The 21,160-nt window shown below is 44.1% G+C and overlaps 1 protein-coding gene across 2 annotated transcripts; it reads left to right on the top strand.

Moving 5' to 3' along the window:
• The first annotated feature begins 1,063 nt into the window (after positions 1–1,063).
• On the top strand, positions 1,064–16,206 carry LOC142483554 (uncharacterized). Of its 2 annotated transcripts, XM_075583579.1 has the most exons (3): positions 1,064–2,129; positions 2,454–3,775; positions 11,742–16,206. In XM_075583579.1, exons 1-2 carry the CDS (start codon positions 2,093–2,095, stop codon positions 3,737–3,739), a joined length of 1,323 nt encoding a protein of 440 aa, XP_075439694.1. In that variant the 5' UTR covers positions 1,064–2,092; the 3' UTR covers positions 3,740–3,775; positions 11,742–16,206. The 2 variants fall into 2 exon arrangements, with proteins under 2 accessions (XP_075439694.1, XP_075439693.1); XM_075583578.1 differs by lacking the exon at positions 11,742–16,206 and having other exon boundaries at positions 1,066–2,129; positions 2,454–4,729.
• The last annotated feature ends 4,954 nt before the right edge of the window (positions 16,207–21,160 follow it).

The following is a 21,160-nucleotide window of genomic DNA, read 5'->3' as shown; positions in this document are numbered from 1 at the left end:
GGTAGTAAAATGTATGTTTTCTTTCAGGAATTTATTTTAAGACAGAGAGTATTGCTGCTCACCAAATGTACATAAAATATATACATATAGATAGGAGGTGCATACAGGAAAAAGACACATGTATGGAGGCAGGGGAGGGTTAAAGGAGAAAAAAAAACAAAAGAATTCCTATTTGCACTCACCTATACTAATAAATGGTTAGGAGAGATTCAATCCTTGGGTAAAAACCCATACACCATTTAGTGATACACAATAAAATCATTTAATATACAATTATGCAAAGACAAATACATTTTGTTAAAAGAAACGGGGTGGGTGCAGAGAGTGGAGTGGGCAATCTGACCTTGTATAGTCAGCACACAGCTAACAGACGTAAATGCTTATAGGTATACCATGTCAGACTACTGCATAAACCCTCCAACTGGTGCAGTACAGCACAATTTCCACTGAGATAGGACACAAGTGCTAGCAGTTTACACACACAGGTTAACGTGCTTGAGGTCTTTCCCATGACTATGTCATGCATACACCGCTTGTAGCATGCTAGAGTGAGTGCACGATAGGAGGGTTTATGCAGTAGTCTGACATGGTATACCAATAAGCATTTGCGTCTGTTAGCTGTGTGCTGACTATACAAGGTCAGATTGCCCACTCCACTCTCTGCACCCACCCCCTGTTTCTTTTAACAAAATGTATTTGTCTTTGCATAATTGTATATTAAATGATTTTATTGTGTATCACTGATTTTATTGTGTATCACTAAATGGTGTATGGGTTTTTACCCAGGGATTGAATCTCTCCTAACCATTTATTAGTATAGGTGAGTGCAAATAGGAATTCTTTTGTTTTTTTTTCTCCTTTAACCCTCCCCTGCCTCCAGGAATTTATTTTAGAAATATTCTTTCCTGTTTTGCTTTAAAGCACACATTGTATTAATCTTTAAAAAATACAGTCCAGAAAGCTTTACTTTAATATATTGTTTAGCTGTCTTTTCACATCCTAATTTTTTTTTTTTAGATATAAATGTAGATTTATTTTGTATACATTCATATATTATGAGAATCTAAATGTAAATTTTTGGAAATCTTGTTTTTCTCATCTATAATTATTTAAATAAATGTGTGTAAATTATGTGTGTGTGTGTGTGTATACTGCTCAACCCCATTACAACGCGAATCCGCTTATAACGTGATACAAGCGTGGATCCAATTTTTGTATTTATGAATACTTTACATCGCGATTATTTGTATCGTAAATACTTTATTGTACAATGCATACAATTGTACATTATATCTAACGCGATCCACTTATAGCGCAATGTGATTTTTTTTGGACCCCAAGCACAGCTTATAAGGGGGTTGAGGTGTGTGTGTGTGTGTGTGTGTGTGTGTGTGTGTGTGTGTATGTATATATGTGTGTGTGTATATATATTACCATTCTTGCGTCAGGTAAGTGAAGACAGCACTACAGTTGAATAATACAAAATCAGTGTATTCAGGCATGTAGTAAAACGAGACGTCCAATCCGACGTTTCGGTACCGGAACGGGAACTTTCTCAAGCAAAGCAAGTCAAAACCACTCACAGGCATGTTTCAATCTTAATGACTATCATCAGTGAGAGGTTGGTTTATTCTTGCCTTGCAATATTTCGCTAGTCCCATGCTGCGTGAACGCCGATGCATTTGCTTAAATGGGCTCCATGTGTATGGATATTCCAGGCACACGGTGATACGTGTGTTCATTTGCATGTCATTTCCCAGAATCCCTTGCTGCAGTGGGAGCTGGGTGATAATGGTTGAAAGGCAGGGGTGCAGAACTGTCTGAGACATGTGAATGTGCTCACTAGTGATTGTGTGTGTGTGTGTGTGTGTGTGTGTGTGTGTGTGTGTGTGTGTGTGTGTGTGTGTGTATATATACATACACACACACTAATTACTTTGCCCCATCTCAGCTGAGAGCTGCTCGTGGGAAAGGGAAGAAGAGCGGAGGAAGATCTCAGAAATATCTGCAGAAACCCCTGTACGGAAAGCGAGAGACGGCCTCCAAAACGCCGCTCCTGAGCCCCATCCCAGAGCTCCCGGAGTTTTGCCCCATGCCGTCCACCTCCTCCGGCTGGAACTTTTTCCACGGTACCTGTAATTTTTATACTTTGTAGTAAATGTAACACTGCAAATCACTTTAAGGAGTCTTAAGTGTACGACTTTGTAAGAGAAGCATTATATGGACAAGTTCAAAACGTTAGCTCACTATAAATCAGCCGTGGTCTGTAAGGGAATTATGATAGTGCTTGGAGTTAATGTGAATGGGTTGCAGGTCATACAAACACTTCCTAAGCTACTGCTAAATGCATGTGGGAATGTTCCTTGAGCTGTAAATGACCAAATCTATTGCCCTTGTTTTCTATATTTCTGCTACATAACTGTTTTCTTTGCTGCATTTTGTTCACATTTTAGGTAGGTGTTCAAGACCTAGAGATGTGAGCAAAGAAGTCATGAAGGTTACAAGGACAAAAGGATCTGAGAGTAGAACCCAAGGAAAAGTCCACGACAACAGTGACCATTCTACTTTCAAGGAGTCTGACAATGAACTTGTTAGGACATTGGGAAGACAGGAGAATGATACATTACAGGTGTGTTGGGAAGGAACAGCTCAGACCCCAGAAAATAAGCAGGGCTGTTTGAGAGTCGTACATAGTAATTCAACTACAAGAAGCTCAGATCACTCAGAAGTAACTGCCCCTGTCCTAGATTCCGGTCACCTCATTGGCTGCCTGGGGAGTGAAGGGCCTCACCCAACTGCAGGGACACAGAGGACGAAAAAGAAGCAGCCGGATAGGCTTAACCCGTTAGCAAGTAGCACTGTCACAATTGCAACGTCCCTGGCGAAGAAAGAATCAAATGGTACGGCAGCATCTTGCAGCTCCCAGAGAATGTCTGTCACATGTAAGTGTGTGTCACAACGTGTTTTAGAAGAGGAAACTACTCCACAACTGCTATCAGCTGTGTCACCGGAATCTGTGGCTCAGGGACTCCATGCTGTGCACAATGCTCAGTTTTCATGGGGAAGTACATGTGCCCCACAACCCGTAAGCGGTGAACTCCAATCTCCAGCCAGAGATTGTAAGGAGCCGCCAGTGGAGAACCTCACCAGCAGCTCATCCCTGAATGATACAATTTCGTCCTTAATGACAGAAACTGTCACTGCCAGAACATCTGGAAGGTCCTCCAGGAACCTTCGTAGGACCACCATTTTTTACCTCCACCCGGAGGGCAGCGTGGTGGAGACCAGCCCACAGGATGGCCGCTCTACTGTGTCACCGCATTTTGTAGATGATGCAGCCTTCTCCATCGAAGAGACTCTGCAGTCCGCACCAAGTAGGAAGGTGAGACGCAGCATGAGACTGCACAGAGATTCTGAGGTCATTGGGCTGTCCTGGGTGCAAGAGGAGAAGGGCACAGAGGAGAGAGGCAGAAGGCAGTCCATAAGCTTTTCAACACTGAAACAAGTAGAGAGCCCTAACCAGGGGCTGGAAAATGGGATGTGTAGCCCAGCCCAAAAAAAGGAGAAGGGCCAACCCGTCCCCGTCAGAAAATCCCGGAGAAGAACCTTGTGCAACTCCATGCTCCAGGAAGCCTCAGCTGTTCGTGACATTAAGAGGAGGACATCAAGCTGTTCCTATAAAGACTTCAACATCTGCCATTCTGAAGCAGAAACAAACCACACCATTGAGAAGGCTTAGAAGCTGCAGCGTTTCTGTGCACAGAGCAAGAGAAAGGTACTCCTAGTTGTAACAAGTGCCTAATAGTTACTATTCTCTGGCAGTGCACACTTACCAGGGTACCCACTTAGGGCACCTCAAACAATGGCGCACGTTCCCAAAAGCTCTGTAATCTTATATACATCTGCTTCTTGGTCACTATCAGAAAATCCAACTCTGCACAGCCACCTCAGGAGGGGAAGCTCTCAAAACCCATATACATATAATACAATAACATAATTGTGGCTTTATATTTCATAACTTCTCTGAGCAAGTGTTCTGTAATATCCTGCTTTACACATATATATATATATATAGATATATATATATCTATATATATATATATATATACACACGTTGCCTTATGCGTTGCAGGTCCCTCTAGCAAAGTGTGAACATGTTGCAGTATATCCCCATGATTGTGTATGTGTATTTTATCCCTCAATCAAAGTGCTTGTGATCTAATGAGCATCCCAAGTGCACCTTCTGAGCCAGGAATAAGGTTTGTGGCGGATGTTTTATTGTCCTTCTTGCCCTCTAATAAATAATGAGAACCTATTCTGGTTCTGAATTCTTGGGTCAAAATTTACAGCTTTGCTGGACATTAGAAAATGGTGTGTGCAAGAATTCAACGTTCTCAAAGAAAATAAACCTTTATTTAAAAAAATAAATAAAACGAGCACAAAACTTTTTAATCAATAAAATGGTGAGCCAGACTTTTTCCCTCTTTATATAACATGTCTATTTTTATCTAGAACTAACTGTAAAGGGTTGTTTTAATTGTGGACCAGGAAACGAGAAGTAATCGGAGGGGCTGAAAGGGGGGAGCAGACACATGGCCTCATTCTGCAGTGTTTTTTTTTCTTTTCTTGTTTGTTGTTTGTTCTTTGCATTGTTTGCGATCGTAATCCATCGACTCCTGATTTGTCTGTACAAAAAAAAATCTGAATTAAATGTGTTTTTGTCTTTGCATCGGATGTGTTTGTATTGTCCTCCTATAACAGGAATTGTGGCTGAGGTTGGTATCGATCACGTTTGATTTCAGTGTCACACAACGCATGCATGCATTGCGTGATCTGCCAGGCCTCGTTATTTCCCCTGTGCCTTTGTTACACCTCTGTAATTAGATATTATCATGGTTCCTTTCAGGTACCAGGATTCCACCTCAGAGATGTCTGCACAGTAGTTTCTGAAACAACTGTAAATTACAACAACTAATTAATCAAATATATTACAGGAGTCATTAAATTGTATGGGAGTAATTTATTTGCCCATATTTTCTGCATATTTTAACCCCTCCACAGCCAGAGCTCTGCACGGCATTGCTCATGTTATATATTGCTCTGCAATGTATTGCTGACCTCCGGCAGCAAAGTGTTTACCCTGCCCTGCTGGAGATTCCAGTAACTACCAGTGTTTATAGACTTCTCAGCAGCCAGTGTAACTAGACATAAGCTGAGCACAACACACTGTTTGTTTTATAGCAACCTTGAGGAATTTAATTCAATGAAAACATAGTTCAGTATTTTATTCTTTTTAACTCCTACGGTGCTGGAAGTGACTCCTTCGCTTTGCTTTTGTAGGTAAATATGCTGGTCGACCCAGTATTGTCAATGTTTTTGAGAAGGTGAGGGTTGTAAGGTAGGGCGACTAGATTTTCCAATGTAGAAACCGGGAGGAAAAAAAATGCTTTTATAAAACAAATGACATCACTTAACAATAAATATTAAATGGCATTTGTTTAATAGGTTCCCTATTTATGCTGTATACACTATATTACCTGTAATTGTAAATGAGTTTACCTATATATTTAACATGTTTACTCTTTGATACGATCCATCACATAAAAACATGGTGTCTATTTAACGGTTTTAAGTGGGTCCAAATAGGGAAAAGCTAAAAGCCGGGACAGTTGACTTATTTTTAGAACATTGTCGAGACAGGACTGTTCCAACTAAACCAGTAGGTATGGGCAAGGCCCTGCTATATTCCTGTTCAAGGCAGCATATCTGCTCCACTTTGGGTCACTCGCTGCAGGCTGCAAAGCTTCATTGTTGGTTATTACTCTGTGTTCCAGCAGAGGGCAGCTCTGTGTAACCAACTTAAATCCCTGAGCATTATGCACTATTATAAGTTATTCACTAGAACGGCTTCATCAGACTTTAAAACTCCACAGTTGTTCAGTAAATGCCGCTTTTCGTTTTATCCTATCTTTTTTTTTTGTCCATCCATCTTTTACATTTTTAATTCTTTGAAAATGTAATTTGATGTTTCTTTTTCACACTGTTGGCATGTTCATTTCTGAAATACTTATGTAGCTCTGTGTTTGGATAAATGACTGAGGAAAACAAAGTCGTCCATAACCCTTTTGGCCAGCACGTTTCCATAGCTGATCTTGCTGCGCCAGTGTTCAGAAACGAGAAAGGTGAGAAATTAGGCTCTTGTAATCACTGTAACAACAATCACGTGGACGTGTGTAGTACCTACACAGTCTTGCACTGAATGGGCTAAACATGTTTATAAAATAAAAAATTGTACCGGTTCAAAACTGATCACAAGTAATTCTTGAATTCATGCTGTATTGTTTGCTCATTTAGGTATAAGCCCATAACTTGTCTTCTAACAGAATCAGAATTTGTTCTGTACTCGCTATTGTTGTTTGTTGTGCGTTTTGAATGGTAAATAAGATGTTGAGTGATTTTGCCTCATTGTGCCTCCAATAAGAGAGGCTGCATTTTGAAACCTTAGAGGAGGTTCTCCAAGGGGAATGGGCACAGTTCCTTTTTTTTTTTTGTTTAAAGCATAGGAGATTAGCGAGCTGCCATTACTTCCTGGTTGTTAAATTTCCTGTGCCACGCAGACCAATAGGAAGTCGTGCTGAGTGAGATTTTAAAACTCCCCATTTTGTTTCCCTGGCAGAGGATGGTACTAGGGGCACCTTCAGAGGTAAGGCTGCGTTCAGACAGGCTGCGATGCGACGTGTGCGTATTTTAAAGAAAAGCTCCCTTGGAGCTTTTTTTTTAAGACATAAAGAAAACCCCAAATGCAAAAACAATGAGAATTTCCTAGTATTATTTTTCAGACGTAGCAGCCTACAAAGAAACTTGCTTTTTCGGATGCTGAGAAATGTATTGGGGCTCTTAGTATCTTCTCCTGCAGAGAAGAACTGAAGTTCAGGGCCATGGGGCAGAGATTTTACAACTGGCCTGCCCTCTTATGTAGCAACACCGCACAGGATGGAATATCCAGCAAGAGCTGCGTTCCTTCATGTCATTAAAGAGGAGGCACAGGCACGGCGTTTGGGGACTAATTTAAAAGCGGGATCAGCTGTAGGCCGAGCCCCCAGGGAGCACCTTCACAACTCCATCTACAACACTCCCACAAGTGGACTTGTACATGAGTAAATGTAATGCGTTCTGCTAAGTTGTGCAGAACAAAGCAATTAGCTACTTAGAGCACCCAGGAGGAGGGGGGAGGGGGAAAGAAAGATGGAGTGCGTTGGGAAGGTTGACAGGCTGCACATTCTGACTGAGTGCACAATCCCGGTGTTAATTTTGGGCCTCTTCCAGCGCCCCTCTGACCTCCACCTTCCTGCCCCCTGCGAAGAGTTGGACCTGAGCCGCCATTTTTGTTTTGAGAGGGCGAGAAGGGGCGGATGTAATGAATGGTTTTTATTGTGCCATATTTCACAAAACCCTTTCTGACTGCTCGGGGATGGAATGGAAAAGGTTCCAGAGGATTGCAGCCAAGAGCAACAACACAGTATTCCCCAGGCCTCCTTGTGTGCTGCTCTCTCGTTGGCTCAGCCCCCGAGAAGGAATTTGATTTGACAATTTCTAGCTCTTGTTCGTCCTAATGTTTGAAAATCTCCCCCTGCCAAATAAAACACAAAAACGAAAAACCCCACTAGATAATAACACATATTTACAGCATGCAGGTGGGAGGCTGCTTCTTGGGAAACTGAGAAATGTGGAGCCTCACAAACTTTTCAGAGCCTCCATTTTAACCTTCTCAGCGCTGGTATGTGCCTTATATAATCAACATATTGGTTATAATCTATTTGTAGATTGCACCTTCCTCAAATTATACTTTTGAAATCTTTACAAAGGAAAGACATTTAATAACGGATATTCTCGGGGCAAGATACTAGCATTATACTGTATAAGTCAACCTTATGTAAGTTTCTGGGGGAGATTGCTGCTTTAAAGCAAAAACATTTGTTCTATAGATGATTAAAAAAAAAAAAAAAAAAAACTTTTTTTAGCATGCATTTTACACTTCCCATATACAGCGAATAAAAATACCACTTGTGGGTACATGCACGTCTCACAGGTCTGCAACCCTTTCTTTCCCCCATTATCACTTGGAATAGAATGCTTCCACTGCAGCCGGGATTCTGGGTAATGACATTCAAATGAATGTATTGCAAGGGAGATAACCTCTGCGATGTGTTTACAGGGCATGGCTTTACTGCCTCTAAAGTGGAAAGGTGTGACGGTGAGGGGATAACCAGGCTCAATAATAAAAGTTAAGCCCACTTGGTTACCCATGATCCGTGTTTTGGGGTCCTAGATTGTCAGCTCTTGGACCCGGATGTCGTATATGCATTACTGCGACACTAGCGGTTTTTTGTTTTTTTACCTTTCATGGGTTGACAGCAGCTGGAATTGCTAGGCTATGAGTTTAAGGGTGGGTTTGACGGAGAAAGTCTTTATAGATTGTGGCTATGTAGTGGGGTTCCTGAGTTACAGGATACCCCAAAGATGTACCGGGGAATCAGGTAAGATTTGCAGATACATTGAAGCACAATGCTCTGGTCAAACTCCTACCCTGAAAACGCTCTTGCGACTCACCACTAGGATTCCTGCTGCAGCACAGTCTGTCTGGAAAGGTAAATGGGGGAAAGGGGTTAATGTATCCCTGCAACATACCTGAGGTCCCTAGTATAAAGGTGGGATGCCCGTTATATGCCCAGGTCACCCTGTATCCAGTATAGGGGTTCAGGGGATACTCCAGCTAAGTTGCAAAGCTGAGAGGTTTTGGTAAAATAACAGGTCAGGTTTTTACAGAGTGCCAGGGATAAAGCTAGTGAGTATAAAGACACACATTCCCAGCTAGCTCCAACTCCTACACCCACCACATCATGAATATATATTTGTCAAAAAGAGTGCTACTGAGCGTGGCAAATGTATACAACAAAAGACGGGTGCCCAATGCTACATTCAATTGACAAAACATGGTAATAAGTATAAAGTTTAAATACTTCAATAATAATAATTACTTGGTTATTTAGTTAAACCCTTTGGCCAAAGCGTCATAAGCCTGCCTACTAACATCAAGGTATAACCAAATTAATGCAGGTCCTACACTACACTGTGAACTCTTCCTTGTGTTAATCAATTTCTGACTGGCAACAGTGGTATTGAGGTAGGTGGCACCTCCCCCCAGAGCTCACTCCTCACCTTTTTAAGGGCTGTTATATATTGCATCCGGCCGTGCGTTCCTATGCGAACGCGCGTGCACGTGCCGCATGCTTTTCCTGTCTAGAGCTGGGAGCTGCAGGTAATGTATATATGTGTGTGTATGTATGTGTGAGTATATGTGTGTATGAGTTGTGTGTGCATGGGTTGTGTGAGTGAAAGTAAGTCCTAAATAAGATATATTTTTTTTTAAAGAAAAAAAAAGTTTAATAAATATTTTTTTTTTGCAATCCTTGACGCATGCATGCATACAAACACGCATACATACATTCACACACATACATACATTTGAGCGCAGGCAGCGGCGCGAAAAGATGATTTTCCTCTTCTCCGCTGTCTGTCGGCTCCCCTCTCCCTTGTATAGAAAGGCTGACTGACGTCAGCCAAATAAAAATCCGCGCACGCCGCAGCACGCGCCCGGCACTATAGAACATGCCTAACTTGGGAGGTCTTTTCACTTTGCTGCAAAAACAGGACCTACTATGGTCCTTTCCCCTCATACAGAGGTAAAATGAAGGGTTCACAGTGTAGTGTAGGACCTGCATTCATTTGGTTATACCTTGACGTTGGTATGCAGGCTTATGACACTTTGGCAAAAGAGTTTAACTAAATAACCAAGTACTTATTATTATTGAAGTATTTAAATTTTATACTTATTGCCATATATGTTTTGTCAATTGGATGTAGCATTGGGCACCCCTGTCTATTGTTGTAGTGAGTATAAAGTAAAGATTCTCATTCTATCCCTCGCACCAGAACCGACTTAGTTATTTTAGCCAGGTAAAGTGTAAAAGCATATTTTATTAAAGTGTGCATTTAATACATGTATTGGATGTTGGATGCACTGTATATGAACTGTGGGATTTCGAAGTCCTGGATTCCGAGAGACCAGATGGCCACCAGGCTTGGTGCCACTGTGTCTACTCAGGTCCCGGACTTGAAAGCCTCAGGGATGCCAAGGTGTTAGGGCAGGCGGAGTACTGGAGGTACACTCAAGTACCCCCATCTGCTAGCACAAAGGGCTATCTGGCCACCATTTGCCCAATCCCAGACTTTGCTGAGCCTGGACAGCAGGGGGGCTCAATATGCTAGGAGGCAGAGGTGCCAGGTTGGTGCATGTCCCTTGGCAGAATTGAAATCGGTGTCCACCCGATTTCAGTATACCGGCAAATCGGTGATAGGCTGGCAGGGAAATTCCCATGCACTGATTGGCTGTAGGAGTTTGTGAATGGGACTCCAAAACCTGTAAGAAACCTAGCAGCCAATCAGGAGCGGAGATTCTAAGCGCCAAACCATCAGCAGCAAATTCAAAGATGCTCTGGGAGATCTAGACGTGAGCCGGCTTCAGAGATTTCAAGGCAAGAAATTTTCTAAGTCCCTCTTTTCAGGGGCGAAGTTCTGAAAATAGAACGTAGCAGCTGAAATTGCATGCCGAATTGAGTTCCAGGACTTTTGTGAATACCTCCCGGTCATTGGAAATGACTCATACAGACTTAATTTTGTAGCCATTCGGACTAGGAAAGTTCAGTTCGTTAGCCCAGATCCCCAGTAAGTGTATTTTCTATTGCATATTGTGATCCATTGTGTGTGAGTTTTCCTGTAATAAATTACAATTTAGTTTACCTCCTTGTTTTGCTCAATCATATGATCCCGGTACAAAAGGTGTTAATAAACCTTGTCGCCTGTGACAAAGGGATATATGGCATTGTGTTTAGCTCAGGACATAAGATCCGTTCATATTAAGCAGCAGTAGTGTCACACCTTTTCACCTCCTGCAGATCAAACCGATGCTTCTTACAAATTGACTTCTAATCACAAGGGGGAATAAAGTTTTACTCCAGCAGCCTTCCTGCTCTGTTATTTGTAATTATACCTTATTTTGCTGATGCAGCATGTAAGAAGGCTGTGTAGGCTTTCTGCAGGGAGTCTTTCCTTTAATTTTTATACTGTAGCACTGCACTGATCTACGTGCTCTCTCGTCAGGATTAAAGCTTATTTAACCCTTTAAGTGAACGATGGGTCTGCGGTACATTGCGATCATGTGATTGCGTGTTCCCTGATGACGGAATGGAAGAGGAGTTCCACGAGTCTCCTGGTCTTTGGGTAGCCAGATCTCCCCTACAAAATGAGCTACCAAGTCAAGGTGGCCCTTGGAGTCCCAGATCCCATTACTTAGTAGCTAAATCATGGGACACCAAAAGGATTGAATTAATGCTCGTTATTATTTTTTAATAAATGGGGGGAAATGAAAAACTGGAAATTTGAATATTTTAGGAGTTCTTTAATTTGCTAGCTTTTTGCCAACATACATTTTGGAGGACAGTACCTTTTTTAATCTCTTCCCTGCCCACCAGAACCCAATCGAATGGTCTCCTGAAGCATTCAGTAACAAGGATAAACTGACGGGACATATTACAGTGCACTGGGAGGGGCTAAAGGGTTTTTGGGGTATTTATGTTTTATTTAACTTTCTTTAAAAACACACGTTAATTTATTTTCAACAGTTTGACCTTCCAGAGAAAGGCGAGGGGAAAAGCAGAGACTGACAGCAAAAGCGGGGAGGCAGCGGTATGGTTATACCAAAGAGCAGAGCCTGCCGACAAATTTCCAGGGACCTCCGCAAGCAGTGCAATTGAGCGTGGTGCTCTGCAACACGTCCAGTGTTTCTGGGATTCTCAGGGCTGGAACAATAACTTTGGTTGACTTCAAGCATGATGCTTTCTCTCCATTAGACAGATTTAGATTGTAAGCTCTTGCAGGCAGGCACTACAGCTAAAGCTTTCATATTTTGTACAAAGAGTTTTTCTCATTTCCTGTCGGTAAAACATGGAAAGATTAACATGGCAGGTCTGGCAGAGGTTGGGGTGTCTTGGCTACTTTACTTTAACTTGTACATTGATTCTCAGTGTGTTTATTTTCTGAGGGACTGGAAGGGCATTGATATACTCGGTTCCATTATTCTGTACAGAGCAGCATTATTATCATGGACTGCAAATGTGTGGGGATACCGATTACCATAGTCTTCAGCATGTTCATTACCTTGGGGCTGGAAGTCTATAGAGATACTCATCATAAGTGCAGCATGTTCATTGTGACTGGCATGGTTAACCAGGCTTCATAATAAAGGTTAAGCCCTCTGGTTGCCATTGGGTCCTGTGGGTCCTTGGCAGCTACCCAGCACTATAAGCCAGGCGCCAGGTTTATGTACATATAAAGTTAAAGTGAGCCCTGCTTTTCCACTTTCCCTGTTCCCTTTACCCCAGACTCATGAAACTTTCTGTGTGTAAGTTTTAGGTGGGATATTTGGGCAAGAAGACAATTATTTTGTTTGCAAGAGTTCGGGGTCCAGAGCTACCAGTAGTACCTTCATTCTACCCAGCATGCAGACACTAGTCCCCCAGACTCCTGAGTTTCGAGTCCCGATATCCCAGTCCTAAGTCCCTTACAGTCATGAGTCCCTGCAATTTCCCCCATGTATTGAGGTATGTTTTATCACGTTTGAAAAATTTATTATAAGGCTCTATGCAGCTTGCCCAGGCATCCAGTTAAGGTGCCAGCAAGTCTGCATAGGGTCCGTAGTTCAAAGGGGTGAGGATGTCCAGAGGTGTGAAAATGTTTGTGGGCGAAGAAAGGGCGAATGGCCAGGTCCGGACTACAAAGGGCACCCCGTGGGGACACCTTTTGTAGTTTCCAGAATTGGTGGAGCCGGCCCTGCAGGTGGCAATGAGTTTGCTCTCCTTTTGGCTAAAATAATTTTTCCCACTCACTTGGCTTTTCGAGCTTGCTGGGCACATCTATTCCTCTGACGTCAGTCGGAGACAAGACCCTCTTTCTATTGGCTGACGGGGAGTAAATCACACGCTCCAATTGGCTGCTCCTTCCCCCTCCATTCTGGGGATAGCCCAGCGGAGTGTATGTAAGTGTCACGGGAGACCAGCATTTACACCTTTATACCGGGATCATAAAACTGAGCAAAACGAGTTGATGAAATAAATTGCGGTTTATTCACTTAAAATAGGTAAACACACAATGAAACACAAAATACACGAGAAAGACACACAAAGGGTTGTTATATACAGCATGCGGCCTTGCTGCATATGCGAACGCGCGTACACGTGCCGCATGCTTTTCGTGAATATACTGTGTTGAGTGTATACAGTGTTGAGTGTGTTTACGTGTGTATGTATATGGGTGTGTGTGTGTTTATGTGTGTATGTATATGGGTGTGTGTATGTATATGGGTGTATGTGTGTGTGTTTATGTATAATTTATTATTTATTAAAAAAAAACCATTAGTAAAAAGAAAAAATGTATTAGACTTGTGCAGACACACAAATACATACACACACACACATGCATACATACACACATACATACATTTGAGCGCAGGCAGCGGCGCGAAAAGATGATTTTCCTCATCTTTTCCGCTATCTTTCGGCTCCCTTCTCCTTTCCGTGCGCGCGCGGCCCTTGTATAGAACTGACGTCAGCCAACTAAAAATCCGCGCGTGCGCACGACGTAGCACATGCCCGACACTATAAAACGTGCCTTACTGGGGGTCTGTGCTACAAAACTAGACTTTCCTTGTGGAAATGAACGAGAAACCAAAGTTTTTAGTTGACCGGGACTCAGACCGAAATGTCCTGGAACTCAAATCGGCATGAAGTTCCTGACGCCACCGCTCTCTTCTGTAGGTGCTGAAATCCCTTGACCGGTAGTTAGCTCCAAACGTTCTGGAACTATTCTCGGCTTGCAATCCTAGCCGCGACTGCTACGTTCAATTCTCAGAACTTGACCGCAAAAAGTGGGATTTATATTCGGTGCTCAAGCTTAAACCTCCTGCCCAAATGTTCTTCACACCTCTGATATCCACTGTGGCTTTCATGTCTGGGTAGACAAAGTGGTACCAAGCTGGTAGCCCAGTGACTCACTCAGAACATCGGTCCGGAAAGACCCAGCTCATTATACCATGCACAGCATATATGTACTTTAAACACACTGTTAAATAAACCATACATTTGATACTTTCCTAAATCTTATGGTTATAGGGAATAGAATAAGAAGCTTGCACTTTTTTCCTCCTAGCCATATTCCCCACACACTATAACTAGACTTAGACTTTAAAAATCCTCACAACCTTATCTATGGTTGGAGCACCCCCAGAACCCATATACTGGGTGACCTGGGCAACCCCCCTTAATCTAGTGACCCCTTGACTGTTCCAGGGACACCTCACATCCCATTGCCCCATTTACCTTTCTGGTCTGTGCTGAAGCAGGGAATCCTAGCAATGAGTCGCACAAGCATTTTCAAGGGGGGATTTTGCCGGAGCAATGTGCCTATATGTATCCGGGATTCCGACCTGATTCCCGGTACATTTTTGGGTTATCAGCAACTCTGGAACCCGGCACATTCTGAAAACACTTTCTCCGTAAAACCCACCTTGAAACCCATAGTCCAGCTATCTCTGCCTGCTGGCACTCCTGGAAAGGTAAAAACATATAAATTCTTTATTGTCCAATAATTATTCAAAATGCATATACAATCACTGGGATCAAGAGCTGATACTCCTGAACCCCAATACATGGATCAGAGGTAACCAAACGAGCTTAACCTTTAGTAGTGAGCCTGGTTAAATCCCTCACTGTCACAGTAAGGTGCTGATCAAGAGAAGGGGAAAGTCCATCCGAGCCAACCTATGAGGTGAGTCGATGAAACTATGGTGGGCTTTTCAAAGTTGCTCTGTTCGAAATAACAGAGCGGCCGGCTTCGTTTAAAAGCCTGAAAAGTTTGCCTAGCAGAGACCACGTCCCGTCTTTTGCGCCCAAGTTCTCAAAATCGAACGGAGCGGTCGTAGCTAGGAATTTAAGCCGAACCAGGAGAACCAGGGGTATATCCCAGTCAGGGTGAGCTCATCCAAGTGTGCGCCCTGCACCTAGGAAAGCCTAGATTTTTACTCTAGACCCCCAGGAAGTGTATCTTTAACTGTTTCTTGTGTATGTTTTCTTGTTGTACGTGGGATTACCAAAATAAACGCAATTTGTTTTTACTATCTTGTTCTGCCTAATGAATGCTCCCGGTAATATATAAATGGTGTAAAAAGGACCTGGTCTCCCATGACATTCATTATTCGTATGGGTATATAGACATACTTAACACAATTATACAGTGCAGTGTGGTCATCAGCGTATATAGATACACAGAATAATAGCAAAGCGTGTCAATATCAGTATAGAGATACTCAGTATAATTATACAGTGGCGTGTTCATTATCAGTGTGTAGAGATACTCGGAATCATTATACAGCACAGCTTGTTCATTGGTATATAGAGAGACTCAACAACATTTTCCCTCATCAGTACAGAGATTCCTATCATCATTATACAGTGTGTCGTGTTTATTATCAGTGTATAGAGATACTTGGCATAGTTATACATTGAAGCATGTTAATTTTACAATGTATACAGTAGATAGTCGTTTTATAGCACAGCACGCTCATTTCCTCTCCCAGGCTGTTCTCGGGTCCAGCAGTGGGAGGGTTACGATCGCTTAGTTCCTGACTCCCCGGCTGATGTATTCCATATCTGCTCCCGTGGCAGCGGGTTTGATATATAACATAAGCACTTCCTGCCATGTCAGAGCTGTAATGCTGGTGCTCAGAACAAGGATGTAATTGAGTCGTGCAGGTGCTCTCTCTGGTATCTGCCCCTCTCATAACATCATGCGTGTGGAATGCATCTCTCCCCAGCGGCCCATTTGTATCCTGATATGCCCACGTCTTTCCTCTGCCTGTTTTTCTTTCTTAAGGAGCTCGCATTTCCCTTCAATAGGATGTGTTTTATTTCACCCTCCTTCCTGCGCTCTCCAACGCTCCTGTCACCGCGTTTCTGTGGCTTCAGATCACCCCCAAAATCTGCTCCTCTACATGCCTAGCAGAGGGATCCCATGAAAGGCTGTGGGAACAAATCATTAATATATATGTATACACACACACACACACACACACACACACACACACACACACACACACACACACACACACACACACACACACACACACACACACACACACACACACACACACACACACACACACACACACTGCAACAGTGTCTTTGTGATGCTCTGCAGTCAGGTTGAACACTCAGCTGTGCACTTACATAGGTGGGGTACAGAGAAGGAGGGGGGGGGGCGGTAATTTGGCAGATCCTATGTCCAGCGCAGATGTTTGTTTTTTTTCTTGAGTAATAATCATCTTTTTATTGGGAAAAATCATTTTCAGCTGCTTTCACTCATCATCTGACAGGAAGACGTGTTTTTTTCAGTTTTAATATTTTGTTTGCGGTTTTACTTACCTCTGCAGCCAAAATCTGTCTCTGTAACACAGCATTTCAGCTTCTCGTGCGCTCTTAACCCCTACACATGGATTTTCAGACAACATTGTTGTTCATTTTAATGACTGTTTTCTGTTTGCTTTGGATTTTTTTTGGATGTGTTAAACATACTCATTTTGCTTCCTAACAAGTTTATATGTGCTTTTCATGCTGATTTGCATCCCCTACTTTTTGTGCTGTATTCAGCTGTCTGTTGGTTTGGGAAGAAGAAAATAGGTGCCTTTCTTTTACCGGACGTGTACACAGTCACAAATCTAGAGCTTCGTATATATATATTTGGAACCAATAAATTGTTACGATTTATGGAATCAAACTATGGGGCCTGCGATCTCCTTTTTAAGGTAAGGTCCAGGGAGAAGTTCTCCGCTGGACTAGGCCAGAGTATTCCCCTTCAGGTCCCAGCTAGGCCCTGACCAACACTAGCTTGGGGTGCTATTGGGAAGGCCACTCAGATAGGGACGCTTCACTTAGCCTGTTGGTGCTAGTACCTTTGTCCCGTGATGGACGCACGCAGTTACCGTGGCCTGCATCTGGGACCAGACCAGCCATCATCTCAGAGACTATCTAAATGTGGGACGCTCTGGCTGGAGGCCACCCCACACGGAGACTGATCTTCGGTGGAACAGACTGGCCGTTTACTTGGCCTTACTCAACGAAACCCGGGGCTGGAGCTCCGGGCAGATGTTTCAATAAGTGCACCAACACATTGTGGGGCAGTGCTGTCTCACACTTGGGGGCGAGAAAGGCCTTCGTGGCCTGGACATTGGGACACTGGTGTCCCTGCACCCAAGTATTGTAGGAATACACCACAGGTCGGTATAAGTTATACTGTATATGTATATTGTGTGTGTTCATAGTTATTGTTTAGTACCTTCCAGTAAATACTGCTACCCATTATTTGTGTGTATTACTGGGCATATTGTCTTGGGAGGGGCTATCCTACTGTGTGAGGATCCTTCCCAGGTGAAGGCGCTGTTAGTAGATACTGATATATACATCCCAGGCTCCCTGTGGCGGAGGATCAGGCCTCCTGTTTGCCGTGCAGATATTAGCAGCACACGTAGTCACCCTAATATAGGGAAAAAGGGACTACATTTGGAGGCGCTGCTGAGATTCAGACCTGGGGTGCCCGCAAATCTTAGTACCAAATTAAAGAGAACATATTTGTACTAACCTAACAAGAGGTCCATGACTGGGCCTTGGGGCTTCACGAGAGCCATGCCACGTGCTTGCCATGGGAGACATCCCCGCCAACATGCCCTGCATGAGATCGGCACGCATCTCTACCAACTCCACGGCCTAGACAATGCACGGATCTTAGGTTGCAAGTATGATGCTATGCACCGGTGGACTAAAGTCCTAGCAGCCGCCGGTCACGACCTATGTAAAGAAGGTGCCCCGTGGCCCCTGTATTTACCAGAAGCCCCAGCCACAGGCTGTCCGGTGATCTATCCCACCTTACCCACCGTACCCGTGACATCTAACCCGGGACTCCCCGTTGGCACACCCAATCGGGCTGAACTCTTACGTACCTCTTGTGCTCCCTGGAGGAGCAGCACTTCGGTTGTAAGTTCACCCATACCTTGGGTGGCCTTTACTTCCAGTACTACACTAGAGGCACCCCTTAGGGCCGAAAATTCCAACCCGCCATCTACCCCCAGTCGGGGTGAGAGTTTTGTGTAGGCCCTCAGCCCGAATATCCTAGTCGCCTGTCAACTGGTGGCTCCGACTTGGGAGTGACCCTATCACAATTGGTGGTTTTAATGATGTCTTCTCAGTCTCAGAACTATAGGAAGCGCAAGGCCTTCTCAAGGATAACCCCCACACCCGTGGGAGAAGAAGGGATCATTATGTGGAAGGAACACTGTGATGGTGAAGGGCTACCCAGGCTCACTAATAAAGGTTCAGCCCACTTTGGTACCCCCGATTCGTGTGTTGAGGTCCTAGCGTGTCAGCTCTTGCACCTAGATGTTGGAAATGCATTGCTGTGACTGTGTGCAAATTATGCGACATTAAAGATTTTTCTGTGTTTTGCCTTTCTTCGGGTGCTGGGACCAGGAGATTTCTAGGCTGTAAGTTTCAGGGTGGGTTTGCCAGAGAAAGTCTTTACAGAATGTGGCTATGTATCGGGGGTCCAAAGTTATTTGATACCCCAAAAGCTGGATCCGGGAATCAAGTGAGATTCTCGGATATATCAAAGCACATTGCTCCAAGCAAACTCCTACCCTGAAAACGTTCTTGCGACTCACCGCCAGGATTCCTACTGCAGCATAATCAAGACAAGGTAAACATGGCATGAATGGGTTAATGTATACCTGCAACATACAGGGGATCCCAAGTATAAGGAGGGGTGCCCAGGTGCATGCCCAGGTACCCTGAACCTAGTATAGGGGTTCAGGGGATGATCCAGCTGTATGATAAAGCTGTGAGTGTTTTTTAGTTTGTAAAATGTTTAAAGTTATTTCTAGAGTGTGGCAAGGATGAGGCTAGTGATTGTAGGCAGTATATCCCCTTACTCCATCCCTGACACCAGAATGGGAATTACACATTTTTATCACACAAGATACAGGACACAGTATATTTTATTAAAGAGTTATGTCTAACACGTACAGTATATATACTGATAAACTGTCAATGAACTGTGGGATTTCCGAGTCCTGGATTCCGAGGGACCGATGGCTACCACGCTTGGTGCCTATGGGTCTGTGCGGAGTCGGGACTTGAAAACCTGAGGGATGCCAAGGTGTCAGAACAGGAGGGGAACTGCAGTTCTGCTTGAGTACCTGCATCCTGGGCTAACACAGGGCTATCTGGCCACCATTTGCCCAAACCCAGACTCTGTGGAGCCTGGACAGCAGGTGGGCTCAGTATGCTAAGAGGCAGAAGTGCCAGGTTGGCGCATGCCCCTTGGCAGAATGAGAAAAGGTCGTCCCTCCCCCCCCCCCCCCCGGCTTTACAATACCGGCAAATCGGTTATTGGCAGGCAAGAGAATTCCCACAGTCTGATAGGCTGTAGAGGTTTGTGAATGGGACACTGGAACCCTTAAGAAACCTTGCAGCCAATCAGGAGGGCAAATTCCAAGCGCCTAACTATCAGTGGCAAATTCAAAGATGCTCTGTGCTTAATAGACGCGAGCCGGCTTCAAAAATTTTGACTCAGAAAATTTTCTATATCCCACTTTTTGAGAACGTAGCGGTCGTAGCTGGCATTGCCTGCCGAAATCAGTTCCAGGATTTCTTGAGTACCCCTCTGTCATTAGAAAAGGGTCCTACAGAGGTCATTTTTGTGAATTTCGTTTTAAGGACAATTTTATTTGTTAGTGTCATGGAACAGGTATACCCCTGTCTACATTTCTGCTTCACACCCCCCCTTTTCCTCGCAGCCCTGCTTGTCAGCTTATTAGTGCCAGCTGTATGTGTTTGGTTCTGCACACAAAACACAGTGCTATTTCCCCTCTTCCAGCAGCTTGCTGCATTGTAGATGCTACATTATTGCTACATATTGTAGCTTCCCCAGACACTCCTGTGAGTTGCCATGGCAGCCCCAGCCTTTCTCTCTAATGGGCTAGTCTGCTTTCTCCCCCTCTGCTCTGGCCACAGATTCTCTGTCCCCAGACTATCTTACTACCCAGCAGACATTGCTTTTTCCTTTCCACCATTTTCTCTGGACTCGTGAGTACCTGGCTGTAACCCCTGTAAGGTGCTGCAGAATTATCTTTTCACCTCCCTTTACTACTAAGCACACACAGAGATACCTACACCTCTACACAAGAAACTGTTTTTACCTGTTTTCCCCAAAATAAAGTAAGAAAAGAAACAGACCTTGTCGTGCTTGGAAAAGAGGGCGAGTTGACACTATCTGAGCTAAGTCATCACCACGTGACCCTCTGGCTTCCAGAATAGTGAAAAGATATCGTGTGCCTTACAGACACTTACAGGAGCTGCTACTCCAGACTCCATGACAATATAGAGCAACCTCTACAGCAGTACATGCAAGCAGCATACACAGCTATACGGAGCAGCCTCTACTGCAGACAAAGGAAGCACCTAGTAGCTCAAACTGCACAGCAGCCTGCAGCCTTAACAGACAAGCAGCAGCTCAAACTGCACAGCAGCCTTGCAACATACAGCGCTTCTTACACAATACCTAACTGGCTTTTTCTCTGTCTGAGTTCACCCTCTGCACAGCCCTATAGTGAGGACCCACCTTCCCACCTACCCCTGCGCACGTTCCCACGGCCAGCGCCATCAAGGGCCACGCCGCCGGACACCCGCCAGGACACGGGTCAGAGCCAACGGACACCTGTGAGTACAGCTACCCCTACGCTGCACGCTGCAGGACACCGCTCGGCATCATCTGAGACAGTCGCCCATCGCTGACAAGGTAAAAGACCGCATGCCACACGCACTGGAAAAAGGCCTACACACACCTACAGCATGGCAGAACTCAGAGCCTCACCAGACATCACGCAGGAAAGCGATCACTCAGACACAGAGAACGCCGCGCAACCGCAACAGGCGCAGGCAGG

Source organism: Ascaphus truei, unplaced genomic scaffold (genome assembly GCF_040206685.1).
Source record: "Ascaphus truei isolate aAscTru1 unplaced genomic scaffold, aAscTru1.hap1 HAP1_SCAFFOLD_3350, whole genome shotgun sequence".
Lineage (NCBI taxonomy): Eukaryota > Metazoa > Chordata > Amphibia > Anura > Ascaphidae > Ascaphus > Ascaphus truei.
This window is presented reverse-complemented; position numbering and strand designations above follow the sequence as displayed.

Excerpts from the sequence above, each read along its gene's own strand:
- LOC142483554 (XM_075583579.1), top strand. The coding sequence starts at position 2,093 with ATGCCGTCCACCTCCTCCGGCTGGAACTTTTTCCACG. Across the intron at positions 2,130-2,453 it reads CGGCTGGAACTTTTTCCACG|GTAGGTGTTCAAGACCTAGA; the intron begins GTACCTGTAATT and ends TTCACATTTTAG.